The 20,129-nt window shown below is 41.2% G+C and overlaps 4 protein-coding genes across 4 annotated transcripts; 2 read left to right on the top strand and 2 right to left on the bottom strand.

Moving 5' to 3' along the window:
- Nucleotides 1-5,183: 5,183 nt before the first annotated feature.
- Nucleotides 5,184-10,546, bottom strand: GCK72_005217 (uncharacterized protein; the record flags this gene model as incomplete). Its single annotated transcript, XM_053725088.1, has 7 exons — nt 5,184-5,298; nt 5,346-5,869; nt 5,916-8,558; nt 8,607-8,849; nt 9,278-10,010; nt 10,060-10,396; nt 10,447-10,546. The coding sequence occupies 7 exons, from the start codon at nt 10,544-10,546 to the stop codon at nt 5,184-5,186; spliced, it is 4,695 nt and encodes a 1,564-aa protein (XP_053589282.1).
- A 1,003-nt stretch (nt 10,547-11,549) lies between these two features.
- GCK72_005216 (uncharacterized protein) lies at nt 11,550-16,128 on the top strand (the record flags this gene model as incomplete). The annotated part of the gene is made up of 11 exons (XM_053725087.1): nt 11,550-11,684; nt 11,737-11,969; nt 12,017-12,135; nt 12,186-12,277; nt 12,326-12,530; nt 12,575-13,236; nt 13,286-14,004; nt 14,060-14,297; nt 14,348-14,801; nt 14,848-15,904; nt 15,957-16,128. 11 exons carry the CDS (start codon nt 11,550-11,552, stop codon nt 16,126-16,128), a joined length of 4,086 nt encoding a protein of 1,361 aa, XP_053589281.1.
- A 1,510-nt stretch (nt 16,129-17,638) lies between these two features.
- Nucleotides 17,639-18,850, top strand: GCK72_005215 (uncharacterized protein; the record flags this gene model as incomplete). The annotated part of the gene is made up of 5 exons (XM_053725086.1): nt 17,639-17,686; nt 17,733-17,795; nt 17,849-18,372; nt 18,424-18,641; nt 18,687-18,850. 5 exons carry the CDS (start codon nt 17,639-17,641, stop codon nt 18,848-18,850), a joined length of 1,017 nt encoding a protein of 338 aa, XP_053589280.1.
- A 263-nt stretch (nt 18,851-19,113) lies between these two features.
- Nucleotides 19,114-19,754, bottom strand: GCK72_005214 (uncharacterized protein; the record flags this gene model as incomplete). Its single annotated transcript, XM_003117133.2, has 3 exons — nt 19,114-19,311; nt 19,365-19,616; nt 19,686-19,754. 3 exons carry the CDS (start codon nt 19,752-19,754, stop codon nt 19,114-19,116), a joined length of 519 nt encoding a protein of 172 aa, XP_003117181.2.
- Nucleotides 19,755-20,129: the final 375 nt, after the last annotated feature.

Here is a 20,129-nt window from a genome sequence, read left to right as displayed (position 1 = left end):
TGAGAATGGATTTTTATTTGAAAAACTCAGTTTCACACTGTACCTACTATTTTATCTATTTTTCAATTTTCAAAACTACGAATGTCTCATGATTTCAAGACGAAACTTTATCACGTGCCTTTCAAATGTTCTAAAAATTTGAAAAAGGAACTTTCCTCTTCAAAACAGTAATGTCCTGCAAAGAATTTGCAACTTGTCTTCTCAACTTTCAAACGATGCCTCTCTTGTGTCTTCTCTCTTCCAATGAGTCACACCTCTTCATTATTTTCCTCTATCGGTACAGATCAAGATCGTCAAAAAGTTTGGTTCCTCTTATCGGTTGATGATATCTATTCAAGTACCTCGTACCTAGTACCTCAGTGTCTTTGCGCAGAGATTATCAAGATTTGAATAAAGAGATAATGGGAACTCTGGATGATGTTAAAAAATCTCTTTTAGAAAGAGTTGTCGATTGGAAGAGGTGCTGGAAACGGAAAATTTGAAATTGAACATTCGCCAACTTCAGTGTGAACTGTAGAAGTTTGAACATGTTTTCAGTGGAAATCCGTCAGTTTGGACTCTCATATGATTATTTGGGAAATACAGTCGGACAACACAATATAGGAAATTGCAGAAGAATGGAGGTTATTGTGTTTCTGCCTTAATTTTAGAATAATTCCAGAAATTTCTCTTTTAGTGGTGCGATAATATCTCAACAATCTGTGATTCTAGGTCTACAGCTACGCCACGCTATCGTATCCAAGTGCTCTCCAACATTTCCAACAGAATCGTTTGCCTACTGTACCGCTCCAGACCTAATTCTTGTATTCACGTCACTCATTACGAGATCAAAAATGGCATACAATTTCCTGCTTGATCCCCCCACATCTTGTCATTCATTTTTTCCCTCTCTCTCCATCAATCTTTTGTCTTCAAACATCTGCTCCCTCAACAACCACCTGTTCCACTCATTCCTTCTAACCTAATCTCCATTTTCAAACAGCAGTTTCTTGTCACATAAAACTGTCTCCGCATTGTATGCACTATAATTAAGCCCTCCTGCACCACACGTCATCAAAAGCGCATCGGAATGTTGGCAGATGGTGGTAAATGGTTTATGTATCGTTGCGTGCATCCATAATTAATTATGATTCTCTTTTGATCACGTCATCATCATTCGAATATATCGTATTTGAATTTCTGAATCGGTACGGTTGGGATTCGAAAAACCCTTGGCAGAGCGTATTTAAATAACTTCAGAATCTCCGTGACGTGGATGTCGATCTGTTTGTCCATGTGTCCACCATCCTCTCCACAAAAAACAGTGTCCACTGACTTTTTGTCACCCTCTAATCCACGTCACTTCAACCTTTTCCGTTTCTTTGGTGATATTTACTTTCCCACCTTCTGGATGGTAATGCTAGTTAGTATTAAATGGTGCACTTTTGTATGTGTCATTTACACGTCATTACATCACTATTTGAATAGTTGTACTGTAGAAAGAATGCTGTAGAAAGGAAGTGCAATATGGTGAGGCTTTTGGTAATTGGAGGAGAATGGATGGAAAAGTTTGATAGGTTAAGTGCAGCGTAGGTCATCATCATAAGAACTAAAACTTCAGCAAAAATCTTTGGAAGAGTTTCTCGTCGAAAAATAATCTTCAGAACAGCCGGGATACAGGTGGGTCGGGCTGAAAATCCGGTGTTCATAGATTGCGAAAAGAGAACACTTCCGTCCGGAGAATCTGAAAATGATTGTACGTAAGAGACTCAGAAGGTGTCAGCTTGTTCGATGTAACAGGGATTTCGGCTCTAGATTCAAGACGATTCAAAAGTTTCCAGATTCTAAAGGCCCGAACTATGCAGATCGGTTGTTCAATTTATGAAATTAAAATAGACACTTTTCTCGGATCTTTTAGAAGCTTTTCCCAAGTGATCGTTGGAAATCAAACATTTTGGAAATATTATATAGAGCACAAAATGTATACGGGAATGTGTTTTCTTATCTAAATCAGATTTTATAGAAAAATGTGATATCCAGAGATCTAAACCGAACTATCGGCTTCCGAAGCTCGCTGAAACTCAAGAAAACCGTTTATTTCTTCCGATTCCCCCGACCTCTTCAGATTCCTCAACCTTTTCCTCTTCCTAGAAGATTTCTTATTTTGCAAACTAAAAGTGCAACAATATAACCAACGGTGCGCCCGTCGCTTTGTCTTCTATCCGTCCGGTCACCTCCAGATTCAAATCTTTTTCCGTTTTCTCTTTTCTTCCTTCCATCTCATTTTCATCATCATTCCTCCTCCACCGTTTACATCGTTTCGAAATTTACGCGCACAAAGAAAGAAAAGCAATAAAAAACGCCCTGGCGGGTAGGAGGTAGCCCTTTTCAACCACTTTTTCAACTCGGAATCAGTGAGAGAACTCGAATATTCAGAGAGAGGAAACGAAAGGAACCAGATGGAAAGAGAGAAGGGAAAAATGGATTGATGGGTGGACAACACAAAGATAGTTAATTCTGGGAAATGGTTGACATTTTGAAAGTAGTAGAGACGTTGGAAATGATCACATCGATGGATAAGCAGACACACAAGAGTAGACGATTTTCAACTTTTAAAAACTTACAAAGTTGACCTAATTGGAGTTCGAAGAGATTTCAGATCCAGATAGATTCAGTCTGGGAGTTCCAGGGAGAAGATTACTAAAGATGAGTTGTCATGCTTAGAGAGAATTATTGAAATTCTGGTAGCAAAATCAGAAGACTGTAAGGCCTCGGTGTATTAAAAATTCGATAAAGCTTCCAAATTCGATCTACATTTTAGATCATTTTCGTTTTCCGTACAGAAGTTTAGCGGGAGTTTAAAGTTTATTGAAAGTTTGAGTGATTTTCAATGCCGAATTGCTCCGACTCAACTTTCGACTTCCAGCTCTGAATTTCACTACAACTTTGGCAGATACCAATCGTCCATGTATTTAATACCTTCTGACATTTCTAACAGCCTTGTCGACCCAGATTACATTATTTATTCCAATCCGCCATCCTGATGTTCCTACGGTATCTCATAAGCTGATGAAACTCTAAATCTATTCTAAAACTATGATTACTACAGCTTCCTCTTTCATTGTCATTGCCCTTCATATCTCTTTCAAATCTCTTGCTTACCAGACTAGCCGCTAGACAGACAGACAGTCACAAGTCTGTCACAAGTCTGATTAGTTTTTACGCTTTGGTCCTCGAACAGATCTCAAAATTCTCAAGTTTCTTCACGGTCACAAATCTTGAGATATGTTACAAATTGGAGACAAATGCATACATGAGTCATAGGATACGGTAGTGACCATAGGTGTAAACAAATGTAAAGTGGCGGACAGAATAACAGCTGGAGTCGAAGGGTTGGAAATTTTGAAATTGACACGAGTGACGTGATGTCTAGATTATTGTGAACATGTGTTCCGATGAGTATCTAGAATGGAAATAAATATGATGTTTGAGATTTGAGAAATTGTTCAGAAGAAGGATCAAATGATGAGATTGGGTGGTTATGGAGAGAATGAATTTCAGATGATAGTGAACCTATTACAAGCTGATTCAATATGAAACGAAGGTTGCTGAACTATATCTCAATTCGATGTCAGATGAAGAAGTTTAACCGGATTTTGTTATTGCAAACACCGGAATCTACTTCTTCAACGGTGCTTCTAAATAAATTTTCAACGAGAAGCAAAACTTTCTATTTAGAAAAAAAATAGCCACCTTTTCGTTAAAACTCTCAATTTTATTCAGATTTTTGTATCATCTTTACATGAACTCAAATTCTGTATTCTGTCTAAATTTTCAGAATTCAAAATGAAATTTAATTCGAACGAAAAGCTGAATACTCATAATCTAGTCCTAATGAGCTCTTCTGAATCTGAAATTACCTTTTGTTTTGAAAATTTGAGGAAAATCAAAGAAAAACTTTTTTTGATTTAGATCTTTTTGAGAGAAAGATCTGAAAACATTTTTTATTTGAAGAAGACTATGAGCTTTTCTTTTTCTCTTTCTGAAAGCAATCTGAAACAGAGTGTTCCATCCTAACTCAACATTTCCATCCTCTCGTTCTTCCTCAAATCTTCTTGCTCATTTCGGTTTTCTGAAACTCCTAGACTCCGCCCACTTTTCAAGTCAGACTCTAATACTTCTTCTATATTTACCCATATATTTTCTCTTATACATTTCTCTAACTTCTCTTTTCTTCTTTACCGAAGCTCCGCCCACTTCTCATTCTTCTTCTCGTCCCGTCTCTCTTGACATTCCGTCCGCCATTTCCTTTTCTTCTGACCCTTTCACTTGTCCCCTACCTCGTCTCTCTTCTTCCAACTTTCTGAATCTTATACTTTCAGATATTCTCAATATATTCATCATATATTCTAACTTATTCTGACGGTAGGTTTTATCTGAAACTGTACCAAAACGTGCCACGCTGGATGTGCTCGTTAGTCATAATAACCTCATTTAGTAAGGCTTATGACTAGAGACACATTCAGCTTGGCGCCGAACTATAAACAGTATTTTTCTTCTTTTTCCTTTTCTATTCCCAGTGTTAGCTTGAATATCGAAAAATAAAGTTTCCGTTATCTACCTACCAAATCTGACCATTGCTTTCTCTAAACCTCGTTGTTCGCCTCATTCTCTAAAATGTTCGACCTCAAAACGGTAGGAGACACATAGATGCCTCCAAGGACACAATAGTGATCGATAGGGGGAAAACAGTAGGAACAAGAAGAGGAAAACGACACAAAATGAAGGACACAGACCATTTACGACTTGTCTTTTATAACAAAAGAATGAGACCTTACGTACAAAACGAGGAATGGAATCCGGAAGATTTCTGGAAGCTAGAAAGAAAAACAAAGGATATCAGGAAATTTTCATTACAGACTCTTTGACAGAGTTTCAGGGTGTAGTGTATTCACTCTTAGGAAAATAAATAACATTAAAGAACAGAGGGACAGTAAGTGGGGGAGAAAGAGGGAAAATGAAGCAAAATGCTATTTCATATTACAGATCTCTTCTCATAATCAAACATAAATTAAAATTAAAGAATTAGGGGGAGATGGGATAAAAAAGGATATTGGAGATCGCTCAGAAATGATTAATTTGAATGGGGTTTTTTAAACTGGGGATCGGAAAGTATACAATAGATGTGTCGGCGATGGAGACGTCTAATCAGAATCCGAGTCGATGACACGCTTCTTCTTGTTCTTTGGTCCAGAATCAGATTCTGAATCCGAATCCAAATCAACATAGGTGGTTGCTACTGGCTTACGAGCTCTTCCGCTAAAAATTTTGATTATAATCAATGTCAAGAAACATTTGATACAAACCTCTTCTCTCTTGGAGCAACAACAATATCGTCATCGTCTTCGTCGTCGGATCCAGCTGCCTTCTTCGAAGTTTTCTTTCCAAAGAACTCGTCCATTGTCTTCTTCTTCGGCTCAGTTTTCTTTGGCTCTGCCTTCTTTGGCTCCACTTTCTTTGGAGCTGCCTTCTTTGCTGGTGCAGCCTTTTTGTTGCTGGTAGATGGTTTTTTATCATCTTCATCGTCACTATCGTCGTCCAAATCGCTGAATTCGCTTTTTCTCTTTTTTGGAACTGGCTTCTTGGTGGCTGGTTTTTTCTTCTTTTCAGAATCAGAATCAGAATCAATCTTGAAATCGTCCTCATCCGAATCTATCTTCCGTTTCTTTGGTGGTGCCTTCTTCACTGGAGTGCCATCCATCTCTTCATCGTCAGACAAGTCGACAATTGGCTTGACAGCTTTGGCAGCTCCTCTCTCGGAACGAGGCTTTGGCTTGGACACAACTTCCTCACGCTCTTCATCATCGTCGTCGCTCATTGTAACCTCCTCCTGAAACAAAAAACTTTGCTTAGTCTACCTGAAACCATTAACTTACTCCAAACTCTAGATCAGTATCATCTGATAGATCTTCAAAATCGCCGTCTTGTGATTTCTTTTTAGGAGACTTCTTAACAGCTGGAGACATGAACTTCTTGATATCCTGTCCTTCCTTCTTCTCAACCTTTGGCTCTGTTGGTTCTTTCTTGACACGCTCCTTTTTGGGTTGAGCCATCTTTTCGTACTTGGCTTTGGTAGCTGCATCCAATTTTGGCTCAATGCGGACTCCGTCCTTTGATGGAAAAACTTCAGCAACAACAGTCTTCTTTGATCCACGTCCAGCCTTCACATCGGCAGCTAATTTCTTGGCAGCATTTTTAATGCTAGCATCGATATCAGCCTTCTCGCGTGCTTCTTGTTTCTCCAACTCGGACATGAAGTTGTCGAGATCCTCATGCCAGAGATCTTGCCAAGTTTTCTTCTCCAATGACTTCACTTCGGCCATTTTCTCTTCCGACTCTCTGAGCAACTTGTTCTTCTCTTCCTCGGAAAGCTTGATCAGAGCCATTCCAACAAGATAATCGTAGTCAGACAATTTGGTTTCGAGAACTTTTGTAGATGACGATGCAGATGTTCCCTCTCCGTCTTCCTCATCATCATCAACCTGATCCTCCTCGTCAAGCTCAATTTCTCCAGATTCACGGAGCTCTTTGAGCTTTTGCTCTTCCTTCCATTTTTTAACTGGATCTGGATCGAACTTCATCTTGATCAAAGTCTCGACAATGACAGCTTTCTTCTTATTCTCCATGACGATTTCGTTGTTAATTTTGGCGACAATGAAACGAGCCTGGTTGGTGAGACGTTGGCTTTGAGCTTGAAGAACACCGAGAAGATAATCCTTTCTTTGAATATACTTCTCTTTACGACAATCATAGAACTCTTGAGTAATTTCTTCAGGAGAACTATAAGTGCGAAGACATCCAGCTGCATCGAAAAGGACCATGCAAGTAGTGTTGATAACCGATTGAAGTTTGAAAACTTGATGAAGATCTTCTCCGCGCTCCAATTCTCTCAGTTTTCCTGGTGCAAGCTTGACAACAAACTTTACAGTAGTATCAGTGTGATATTCCTTGTAGTCCAGTACGAGCGGAGCCTTCTTATCTTTGTCAGAACTGTCCAACAAGGCTTCCAAAACCTTCTCTTTGTAATCTTGAGTCCATTGCTTGACTGGAAGCTCAGTGATCTCAATTGTGTTGTCATCAATAGTAGCGACCTCTCCGTAACAAGCATAACGCGATGAATCGATTTGGATTATATTTCCACGGAAGTTTTTATACCATGGAGCAATGGCCTTCTGTGATTCTCCAGCAATGAGACGTTTGATATTTTTAACAATATCGCGTGGATTGTAGTTCGGAATGTTAGTGGACCATCCGGTTCCAATTCCTTGAGCTCCGTTTACCAATACCATCGGAATGATCGGACAATACCATTCTGGTTCAATACGTTGATTTTCTTCATACAAGAAACGAAGAACGTTGTCATCGTGAGCTGGGAAGATAGATCTGGTGACCGGAGAGAGTTGAGTGAAAATATAACGAGCAGAAGCACTATCCTTTCCTCCTTGAAGTCTCGTACCGAACTGTCCGATTGGAAGAAGCAAATTGATGTTATTGGATCCAACGAAATCTTGAGCAAGATTAACAATAGTTCCCATCAACGACTGTTCTCCGTGATGGTAAGCGGAAATCTCAGCGACCGCTCCGGCAAGTTGAGCGACTTTCACTTCACGTTTGTCAGCTCTCTTGAAGCATGCGAACAAAACTTTACGTTGTCCTGGTTTGAAACCGTCAACAAGACAAGGAATAGAACGTTCGTTGTCAAGATTGGAGAAGAGAACCAATTCCCGATTGACGAAATCCTTGAAAGTAACGGCACGAGTATCCTTGTTGTAGAGGTATTCCTCAGCAAGGCCTCGTAGCTTTCTGGCTTTCTTCTCTTGCATCCATTTGGTCAACCAATCTTTTCTCTCGTCAATCTTCTTTTTAGAGAAAGCCATTTCAACGGCCATATCATCTTCAGCTCCACCGTACTTGAACTTGATACGATGGCGAAGCATATCTGAGAAGTACTCCTTTGCTTCTTTCGACGTGGAAGTACCCAATCCCTTGTAGTATTTGATTTTGTATGTTTTCCAGTTATCAGTGTTCATTCTCCATTCGGAGTACTCCGGAATTGAGAAGAATGAAACTTCCTCCTTTCCTTTGGAAGCTTTAACAATTGGAGTAATGAATTCTTCCACGAAATTTCGTTGAATGAGAGATGGCCAGAAATGATGAACAAAGTTGATAACGAGACCTTTGATGTGAGAGCCGTCCTGATCCTGATCAGCCATAACCATCATTTTTCCGTAACGAAGAGTTTTGAAATCATCTTCCGTCTCGTATTTCTTCTTGTACTGAAGACCGAGGATTTTGATCATTGCATTGATTTCAGCATTGTCGGCAATTTGCTTCATATTTCCGTCACGAACATTGAGAAGCTTTCCTCGAAGTGGGAACACTCCAAACTTGTCACGACCGACAACAGCCAGTCCAGAAACTGCCAAAGTTTTAGCAGAATCTCCCTCAGTAAGGATCAAAGTACATTGTTGAGAGTTCTTTGTACCAGCGTCGTTAGCATCTTCAAGCTTTGGGATTCCCTGAAAATTCATTGTTAAAAACTGTTCTATTATTTTCTACAATTTTACCTTCAGCTTTGAAGTCTTCGTCTTTGAGCACTTTTTGTTAAGATCATCCATTTGCTTGAAGCGAACCCATGACATAACAGCATCAGTGATTCCTACGTTTCCAGCGGCTTTAGAGAATTTCTCGCTCAAAGTGCAGGTTGATCCGAATTGCTTCGATTGAAGAGTCATTGTCTCTTTGGTTTGAGAATCGAAAGTTGGATTTTCGATGAGGGCATTGACGAACACCCACATGTGATTTTTGATCTGAAAACGTATACAAATTGAGGTATTAGAAAAGTTTAACGAGTTTGGATCGATCTACATGGATTATTTTGCCTCAGATTCGCCTTTTAGTAATCACAATACTTTTCTTGACACGGAAAATTCTACTTTTGTTCGAACAAAAGTAAAACTAACCGATCAAGTGAGATGGGTCGATAAACCCGATAAATGTTGCGCCGCGCCTTTAGACGCTGGATAAAATCTTGCTCCAGCGTCACTAAAGCGTCGCATATTACTGTCTCTTCTGGAGACAGAAACTTTAAAAAGCAACGGTGTTTCTCATGAAGGTTCTTGAAAATAACAAAACTCCCAAACACAAGAGACTCCATAGAGTTCATATATCTAGGTCATGTCATCACAGGCAGAAATAAGCTACTTAATCGGATGGAATAAAAGAAAAACCAATTTACCTGGAACGGTTTGATATTCATTGCTGTCTTTGACAGTTTCCTTTTGATTGAATCAATGAACTTGGCAACCATCTGATCAGCCACATAGTCGACGTGACGACCTCCTTTGGTGGTAGCAATACTGTTGACGAATGAGACTTGCTGGAAGCCTTTCTCCGACAAAGCCAAGGCGACTTGCCAACGATCTCCAACTTGCTCATAGGCAACTTTGATTGGTTCGCCGTCATTTGTGAACTGAGATGTATACATCTTGACGTAGTCCTCGAATCCCTTGACTGGAACTCTTTCTCCGTTCAAGAATACAGTGACTCCTTTGGTGGATCCAGCGACGTCATAGGCACGACGAGCCATCAAATGGCAAATATCGTCATCGAGTTCATCCATCTTGAATTTGCTCAAATCGGGTTGGAAAGTGATTCTCGTGAAGTCCTCAGAATCACTCTTCTTGATGTCGGGCTCCTTTTCACGAGTCATGTTTTTGACCCATGTCTGTTTGAACTGGCTCTTGAAATCTTTTGAAGATGTCTCCAGAGTGAACTTAGTGGAAAAAATGTTACAGAGCTTCGCTCCGTAACCGTTACGACCACCAGTAACCTTTTTCTCGTCATCGTTGTAGTTAGAAGAAGTGAGAAGTGTACCGAAAATAAGTTCAGGCACATAAACCTTCTCGACTTTGTGTAGGGTGACTGGAATTCCCTTTCCATTGTTGTACACCGAGATTCGGTTGTTCTTCCTAAAACGATACAGATAAGGAAATTTTATTCGTTTCGATTTTAACCTACTTATCAATGTCAACTTTGATGGTGTTCATTTTTGAATCTCGCTGCTTGTTGTCTGCCGCATTTACAAGAATTTCATCGAAAATCTTATAGAGGCCGGGGACATAACGGATTTCTCGTTGTTCCAATTTCTTTTCCTCCATATTAAAGACCCACATCGGTGTTTTCTCGGTATATTCGACGGATCCAATGTAGGTATCTGGACGGAGAAGAATGTGCTCAAGTTGGGATTTTTTCTGATAGATATCTTCGATGGCCATCTTTTTCGAGCCTCCTTTTTTGTCATCAATCGAAGTGAAAACATTACGATCCTCTTCAGTCATTGCCATAGAAGTATTGGCTGAAAGAAATAAAACAAATTGAAAAGTAACGAAAAACTCGGAATCTTACCATCCTCCTTCTTCTTCTTTGGGGTAGTCTTTTTAGCGGCTGGAGCCTTTTTTGCCTTAGGTGAAGAATCATCCATAAAATCACTATCTGAGTCACTCATATTGAGATCTGCAAGATGAAGATGTGAATTTGAGAAAATAACGGTTCGATAAGGAATTCCCGTGTATTAGGACATCGAAGTATATGAAGAGAGAACGGGGAGAAGAACACAAAAAAACAGGGGCGCAGGCGCTCAACTAAACCGAATCGATGCGAGGCAGCCGGCAAGAGGCACACAAAGAATTCGCAGTGAAGTGAAAAATAAATTTCTCCATTCGAATCTGGCGGCACTTTGGCGGGAAAGGTCTCGTCACGACATGCACACAGCAGCAACGACTGTCACCGTACTATACGCCTCGAAATACGAATTTTTGTTTCTCGTCTGCGTCTCTTCAAAAACGCACGGAGAGAGAGTGAAAATTTGCGAAAAGATTCAAAATTCATTTTATTTCAAGAAAAAGCAATGATTAGCGGTAAAAACAACTGAAAAAATCATACTTGCAACGGGCCGGGCCGGGCCGATTTGAGAATTTTCACCGGCCCGGCCCGGCCCGGCCCGGCCCGGGTCACAGTACAAAAATTTGAAAATTTGAATTTTTTTGAAAATTTTTTGTTTTTTTCGCAAAATAGTCGAATTTTCGACTATGTTTTTACATATCGATAAAACTCAAGTTTACATAGGATTTTTGACTATTTTTGACGAAAATTTCAAAAAATTTCGAAAAATTTTGTGAAAAAGTTGTGCTCATTTTTTGACTCCGGGCCGACCGGGCCGGGCCGGGCCGGCAACTTTCTCTACCGGCCGGGCCGACGGGCCGAGCCGGGCCGGGCCGATATTTTGCAAGTCTGGAAAAAATAGTTTTAGCTTTTCACCATTAAAAATATAACATGGAAACTATTTATTTTTTAAATAATGGGTGGCCAGACGATGACTTTTATTCTTTCTTCTGTTCAACTATCGATAACTATCTGAAAACTAACACAAATGTATTTCTCTTTCCATTTTTGAAATGCTTTGAGGCCCATTTCTTCTAGAAATTTTTTATTTTTCAGGAAGGATTAGAATGTGGAGTGACATTCGTAATTTTTACGAGTATGTCACCTCATTTACCGATTTCGACGATGATCTGAAGCTAGCCACACTCTTCTTCCAACTTGAAAAGCACAAATGGAGGTTGACGAATATTCTCGCGAATCCGGTACGCATTTTCCGTCTGAAACATTCACTAATTCCGTTCTAAGTGGTTTCAGAAAAGACAAACTAATGACCCAAGGGTGAAGGCGAATGAGAAAGTGGAAATTGACGGTGTAGAGCTCACTATCCAAGAACAACTTGCCGCTGAAGCTCAAATTCTCTCAGATGTCTTCGAATTGAGCGACATGGAGTCCATCGATCTCATTTTGTCTGGAGAATCGCAGCAAATTCATTTTGAAGGACTGAACCGAGGACTCATCGCTGTGATCTGCTACTATGATGCACACAGGCAATATCTATCAGTTATCGCATCTTACAAACATTCATGTTTTATAGACTTCTGATTTCGACTGTTCGTCAAATGCTAAAATGGGACCGGGAAGATGTTCCATCCAAAGTTACCGAATGGCTTGATAACTCATTTATCAGTGTTCATGTGGTCAAAATGCTATTCGGTCAGTTTTCTAACAAAATTTTTCGAAATTTATTAGTAAGAATATTGTAGATCGTCTGAACTCATTCACCGTCCAGTCTGAATTTGCACGCCTCCAATCTCCAAACGTCAATGGTCTGGGAGGATCAAAACATCAAAAGCTGGTACTATATATAGATTTTTTCTCCCACTAATCATTCTTGAAATTTAAGTTGAAAACAGCGATCGATGAGATTCGTAGCGAAATTATCGCCGTCATCTCGTTGATTTGCGAGTTTCCTGGATCAGAGGCAATGCACATTTCCAATCATCTTTTCCAAATAGTGAAGACTGTACCACTAGAGAAGTTGAGTGTCGCTAATATGACTGCCTGGGTTTCTCTGATCAAGATAACATCAAGTGAAGTACTAACACAAGGTAAATTAACGATTTTCGAACAGCTTTCAAATCCTCTTGTTGAGAATTTACAGTACCAGATGCTACACAAGTGCTCACAAACATGATCGGACATATCCGTAATGAGACAGACTGGTCGGATCAAGCAATGTGTGGAACGCTTCAACTCGCGTGTGCCGTTTCGCTCAAATCGATTGCTTCTTCCCCATCCGATCACTTGGGGATCGAAAATATCAAAGTGGACGTAGAAAGAGTCATTGACCGATCTATCCGAAATATGGCCTTCCACTATTTGCGGCAAGGAATCATCAAGTCTGAACATTTCCGATTCGCACATCAGTTCATTATCATCGATGAGCTTTTGAAGCAGTTGGTTTCTTTCTTCCCCGCCAAATTGATGGAAATTGAAAGAAATTCAGCAGATGAGCTTAATTTCCTCGATGAACAGCAGAAAGAAGCTTCAGCTCCCACTTCGGCTAAGCCAGATCCACGAAACCAGACTATCAGTTTGGGTGATAAAGTTCACGCTGAGCTGACCACAAGAGATCCATCCAACAACTACGATTCTGCATTATCGAATTATGAGAACTTTTTGCGTTGTTTCGTAGACTTGTACGAGATGCAAGTGACAGATTACTCCTTTCAAAGAACTCTGAAAACTACCCGGGAAAGAGAGCTTCAGGAACAAATTGAAGAAAGCAGTATGTCATTCAGCACCGAAAGATCGGTATGTTATCTTTTCTTACTAGTAAGTGCTCTATCACAACAATTTTCAGATCGAGCTTTGCCGTCTCTTAGAGCGTTCCCGACTTCCAAATCATCATGTCGTTCATTCAGTTGCCTACCTTGAACTGTGTGCTGCTGTATGCAAGAACCAACTGACCGCTGGACTCCTTTTCGATATATTCTCGAGAGAACTTTGTGGACCAGACACTTACGGATGGGAATCGCTTACTGGAGCTCTTAAGGGATATGACAGATTGTTCAGAGAGCAGAAGGCTATGTCCAACTCTCGATTCAATCAGAATCAGACGGTGAACATGAGTACAAGCTACCATCAGCAAAGTCAGCATCAGAGTCTGAATCTCAGCCTTCGTCCAGGTGATAAGATCAGTATTCCGGCGCAAGAGTTGAGTGGACTTGTTGCGTGGCTTCGTATGACTACAAAAGTCGCTCAATTCAACGAGATTGCTGCGATGCGATTCTCCGACGATCCAGTGTGGACGATGTGTTCCGCTGTTGCTTCACTGTCAACTTCATCTGTTCCATTGGCACTGAAAGCTGCTCTGATCGACTTATTGACTGCAGTTGCTCGATTGAAAGGAACAGCTCCACGAATCTGGCAAGTGATCCATGTGAATCAGTTGTGCTACCACGCGGATGGAGGTACACTGATGGGAATGCAACAGGAATTGGAAGAGAGAGAATGCATTGCGAAACAGTATGATGTCTCGTTGGCGTTTGTGAAGTTGATGACTACACTTCTCATGCACAGGTACGTTTTTAATATAAACGACTCTGTTGAATTTTCCATGAATGCTTCATTCCAGATCCCTTCCGGATTACGCCACCCCATTCATACAATTTGTGACAAGAAGCATTTTGGGTCACTTTGCCGGTCGAAGCTACAATAGTGTTATCCAAATGTGGGAGCTCGCAGAATGGTCACTCCGCGCCACGAACGCTCTTCTCGAACACGGAATAGTCGAGCCGAGATCTGTTGCTTCAAATGACATTCACATCGCTGTAATTACACAATGTCTCAATGATACTCCTATGTTCAGATCGGTAAAAAATTAAATTCGTTCCTTTATAATATCATAAAGTGTTTTTTCCAGATCACAAGAGTCGTTTATGAGGATTGCCAAGCTCACAACGATCCACATGTTACTCGACAAGCACCATCTTCCGATGCCGCATTGATTGCATTGCGAATTCTGTCTCGTGCTATCGTACTGCATCCAGCTCTTCGAGCATGTGCTCGTGTAACTTCCAGTGACATTATGGTCGCTTCGATAAAATCCTTGATCTTCTCACCGGTCATCGCATCATCTGCCTGCACACTTCTTGATCTCGTCTTCCATTATCTTCACATGGCTGATGACTATCCGGTTCATTCATTGTATGCTGCTAGAATTCTTCGAGATGTGATGGCAACACGTGGAGCTGTTGAAGCGAAAATGCTCGAAGTGCTCCGAACAAGAAAATCTGCACCATCTCATGTGAGGGCTATTCGCACTGCGATCTGTTCTAATTCGATTCAGTACACAATCAACGATTCTCTATCGAAAGGTAAAGTTTGATATGATTAAAATTATATGAATAAGTATTTTTCTAGAAGAAGACACCGACGATCCACATTTCGCTCGAGGAGAAACTGCTCGTTTAGTTCTTGAAACTCTTTCGGAAGCTATCGACAGTCACGTAACAAGATGCGGAAATCGTGTGACAGATACCAACAACATTTGCTATTATCTCCTCGCATTCCGTCCTTCACTTGCAAATACGAAAGAGCTCTACAAGGCTGATGATTCATACACAGGACTTCACTATGTACTTCACATCATCGAACAGTTCGTAAATTCGAAAAAACCGTTCACCTTACCGTTCTCTGCCTTGTTGGAACCGGCTTTCCGGTTGATGCAACGGCTTGTAGCATTGTCGTGCCCGTTCTCTCAACCAGTGTTATGTTTCATGCGATCGTCAAACATTATCGAGAAGTTGACAACATCCCCATTCATTTGCTCTGCTCTAACTATGGAAAACGAACGAGATAACACCTACGCTCAAGGAGTATTCGCTGTTCGTCGTATGATTGTCGGGTATATTTTGCACTTCTCAGCTGTAGAAATCTCAGCGATGCTCACAACTGGTCACTTCTCTCGTCCTGAAAAACTCTACCGTGCTCTTCTCGAGTCTTCAAAGCTTGTTGCAGACTACACTCAAGATGACATGGAAGAAGAAGATGTGAACACAACTTTAGCTTCAAGAGCTTCCGGAAGTAAAGATCATCCAAATTTGCTCTTTTCATTATTGCGCAGAGCTACAGTACCGCGTAAAAATGAACTTCCATACCCGAACCTGGTACACTTTGATAGTGCAAAGCTACACGAGTTATTCGATGCGTGTCTTACTGTGAACATTTATGGAGTTGCACAGTATGATATTCTCTACTTGAATCGTTTGATGCGAAGAGAAATCGATGCAGTTTACACCGATTCAAATGAGATGAGATTCGTGCAGGAGGAGTTGGAGGGAGTACTCGAATATTGCACGGAAATCAATGCAAGCCTTCTATCAGAAAGTGCTAGTGAAAGAATAGTTTCTGGATGTACAGCCCTTCTCAATGTGTTTTCTGTATTCGCCCCAGTTCACTTCTTCTCCAACAAAATGCAGTAAGTTAAAACAAGATGTATCATTAACCAATCACTCCACAATTGTTTTCAGACTCGTTATCTTCCGAGACGCGTGTTACGTTCTTATCGAAATGTGTTCTGGAGTTGGTGGTGGATCCTTGGTAGCAGCTTGTGAAACGTTCCATCGTCTCGTTTTGACAGTTACGAAACTTGCTAAAGTGGAGTACCCCAAGGTAAGAGAAGGAAGCAACATGTTCGTATAGAAAATAATTTTATTGGGAAAGAGAAAATCAAATGAGTTAAGCCTTTTGGTAGTGATCGGCAGCGTATGCTCCAGATCCTCCACCGGATCCACCGCGTCCTCCAGCTCCACCGTGAGATCCACGAGCTGGACATGGGCAGTATTCGCTGAAAAATATTTGCAAGTTATTATGATTCAAGTAGCTAATAAACTTACGCGTCCTTTCCTGGTCTTCCGACCTTTCCTTCGGATCCTGGTCCTCCGTCGAGTCCCTTCTCTCCTGGTCCTCCAGCACCTCCTTGTGGTCCTGCTGGTCCAGCTGGTCCGACTGGTCCATTTCTTCCGTTGTCTCCGACCGGTCCACCCTCTCCTTGTGGTCCACGTTGTCCCTTTGGTCCTGGGCGTCCGATTGGTTTGCGACCATCGGCTCCCTTCTCTCCTTGACGTCCGTCTGGACCTTGCTTTCCTTGTGGTCCTGGAGCTCCCATTTCTCCTGGATGTCCTGGGTTTCCATCGCGTCCTGGGCGACCAAGGGCTCCATCGGCTCCCTTCATTCCACGAAGTCCTGGATGTCCGTTTGGTCCTGGAGCTCCTGGTGGTCCTCCTGGGCAGTATGAGCAGAGTCCAGTGTCTTGTGGTTCTGGAGTGACATCCAAAGAATCGTGTCCTGGCTTTCCATCGACTCCTGGAACTCCGTTTGGTCCTGGAGATCCTGGGGATCCCTTTGGTCCTGGTGGTCCAGCGTGACACTTGTTCTCAGCAGCAGATTGGCATTGGCAAGATCCACCTGATGGAGCTGGTCCAGCTGGAGCTTGTGCTCCGAAGTCGTGAGCTGGAGCTGCTCCACTGCTGTAGCTTCCTCCAGTATTTCCAGAAGCAGCATATCCACCCTCCGAGTAACCAGCCTCACGACGTCCACGACGGTTAGCTCCGGCGTTGGTTCCAATTTGAACCAAGTCTTTCCACATGTTATCGGTCTCTTGCTGCAAATGTTTTGATTGTTAGAAGAGTTTTTTTTAAATCTAGCTTACTCTGAAGCTTGAGATCTCAGTATCCAACTCGGTCCAGTAGTCCTGGACATTGTTGAAAATCTGGCCAAGAGCCAGAAGAGAGCACAAAAGGGCAATGCCCGACAATGAAGAGGCGATAAATGTGGCGGTATGCACTTGCATACTTGGTTCTGAAAAGATTCAGATTAGATTATATCGAATAATAAAAGCTAAAAATCTTGGTTTTTACGATCATATCCTTGCTACTTTTATACTAATTTCTTATCCATAACCAGTACTTGAGCGTCTCTCCTAGGATAACGCTGATATGATAAAAAGGCGGCGTCAGCGGAACTCGTTAGCATGCAGTGGCGAACATAAGATTGATATTGTGACGGGCAATAGTAGAGATAATGAGAATAAACGAACAAAACTAGTAGAGAAGCTTTGATTGATATGGTGTTGACAAGATAATAATAATAACAATTATGAGTTTTGCAGCTTCTCGATCAACGTCGGTTCTTCGCTCCAGTATTCAAATCGATGGTTGAACTTCTTTTGCAACCTGGAGATAAGTGCATAGATGCAAAGGTATCATTTTAAGTCATTGAAACAATTCTAAGTTTCAACATTTCAGGTTCAACTCTACAAAACAATGCGTTACATTCTGCGAACCCTTTTCGAAAAGAATAGTATTGATGTAAGATATCTATCAATTGATAGTCATTTTTTAACAAATGAAACCCTTTTCAGACTGTAAATGAGGCTGAAGAATGGTTACTTGATGGTCTCGTCCAGCCACCACCAATTCTTTCATCCGATGAAATCATCAATATTGTTGATAGAATGGGCGAGGAAATCGCTCGTCACCTGGAAAGTAATATTGCAGATTTCCCGACGCACCGAAAAGCTGCGATCGTGATGTTAACAAGTGACCTACTTCATGAAGATCTGAAAGGAAACAAGAAAGTGTGCAATCACATTTCGAAAAGCGGTGTGCCTCGAATTTTATGTCAAGAGCTTCTTGGAGTCTCTTTCGATTGGAACATTGTGACAGATGCGAAAAAGGAAGGAAGGATCGCAGGAGTCAGTCAAGCAGAACACGTGTCCAACTATAAACTATTCATCTCGATTCTGACTTGTCTCACTCGATACGGAACCTCCGAGTCTGGATGGATAGTGCTCTCCGAGCTCGCAGTCCTCGAGATTCTAGCTGAAATGCCAGCATTCATCGAACCACCCAAAGAGCTCTTCTTGAAACCGGATACAGTGAAAACGTTAGTTTTTTTTTCACTCTTATTTTGTTATACATTTTTTGTTTTTTTCAGGAAAGGAACTGCTGCTCATTCCTATGCCAATGCATTGGATTTGGCGCTCCACTTCTGCGAGCAAATGTGCACCAAGACAAAATGGAAGAAACAATCTCTGAAAGTTCTTGCTTTCATTCAACGAATCGGAGAAGTTTTCCAACAACTGATGCGTGCCGAACTCGATTGCGAATGTCTTGAGACTGCAAAAGCTATTGTATATGAGATTTCGCTCAACGGCAAGTTATATCTTGAATTCCCCAATGAATTGTTGTTTTTTACAGATGAAGCTCTTATCGGAATCATCGATGGCGATCAAGTACTCCGTCAATTGAAGCAAGGCGAAGAATCTAAAACAGTGAAATCTAATGCCCGACGCAAGTACGTCAACGTGAACACAACGTTCGCCGCCCCTCGTCAACTCTATTCCACACTTCAACCGGTCTAATCGTGTCAATGTTTTAAATTTATTCTTATTTCTATTCTGAATTTTTTGTTGTAAAATTTCGTACGACCTACACATCCACTCATTTTGTTGTCTGTTTTCTTTGTGTCCCCCCACTTTATTTATTTAACAACGCTCAGATGAAATTGTCCCGATTAATCAGGTACGGTTGTAAAAAAGAAAAGAACCCGTTAAAAATACGAGCTATCCTTAAAAAAATGATTTATTTGAAGCAATCTTTTCATGCATTTGACCAAGTGTTTAGTTTACTTGAGTTCTCCACAATCAGCAATCACACAGGCAGCTGATGGAGTACCATCATCAGATCCTTTCGATTCGACCAATTTCACAACTTCCATCCCCTTGATCACTTTTCCGAACACGACATGTTTGCCGTCCAGCCATGGAGTTTTGACAGTACACAAAAAGAATTGCGAGCCATTTGTGTTCTCACCACAGTTGGCCTGAAATTCCATTATTTTTGTACATTTTTTTCAATTTCGAAACAAAAATTCACCATTGACAAAACTCCAGGTCCAGTGTGTTTCTCTTTGAAGTTCTCATCATCGAATTTCTCTCCGTAAATCGATTCTCCGCCTGTTCCGTTTCCAGCAGTGAAATCACCTCCTTGAATCATGAATTCAGGAATGACTCGATGAAATTTGGATCCTTTGAAATGTAATTTCTTCCCCGATTTCCCAGTTCCTTTCTCTCCAGTGCACAGAGCACGGAAGTTTTCGGCGGTTTTCGGCACCACGTCATTGTATAACTGAAATCGAAATGAGTGGTTTCGGATGGCTTAAAGAGGAAGACATCATCTGAATCTGAAGATATTCACCTCCATGACGATTCTTCCTCCTTTCTTTCCTCCGATAGTGATGTCGAAGAACACTTTGACACGTGTCATTGTTGAAAGACGATTCGTTTCTTTGGTTTGAGACGGAATGCCAATTCTCCTCTTGTATGTAACGTTGGAACCACGGCTTCCATGCCGTGGCAAAAAGTTCTCGATGACAGTTCACGCGAAGAACGTGATTTTTAGTTAATTTTATTCAAAGATTACTTTTTACAACACAAAGAAAAGAGTCAAGGAGCAGCAGCAGCAACGAAGAACAACCCGCCGGATAACCGGAGAAGAAAGAAAAAGTAAATGGGAAGGAAGATTCAAAAGAGCACACAATCATTTTTGGAAGCGACCGGAAGAGTTGAGGAAGAATAGCGCCGGTAGTGGAAAGATGAAGAAAAACAGAAACAAAAACTGAATGAAGTTCAATGGGTTGAT

This window comes from Caenorhabditis remanei, chromosome II, assembly GCF_010183535.1.
Source record: "Caenorhabditis remanei strain PX506 chromosome II, whole genome shotgun sequence".
Taxonomy (NCBI): domain Eukaryota; kingdom Metazoa; phylum Nematoda; class Chromadorea; order Rhabditida; family Rhabditidae; genus Caenorhabditis; species Caenorhabditis remanei.
The sequence above is the reverse complement of the archived record's forward strand: the minus strand, read 5'-3'. Positions and strand labels throughout refer to the sequence as shown.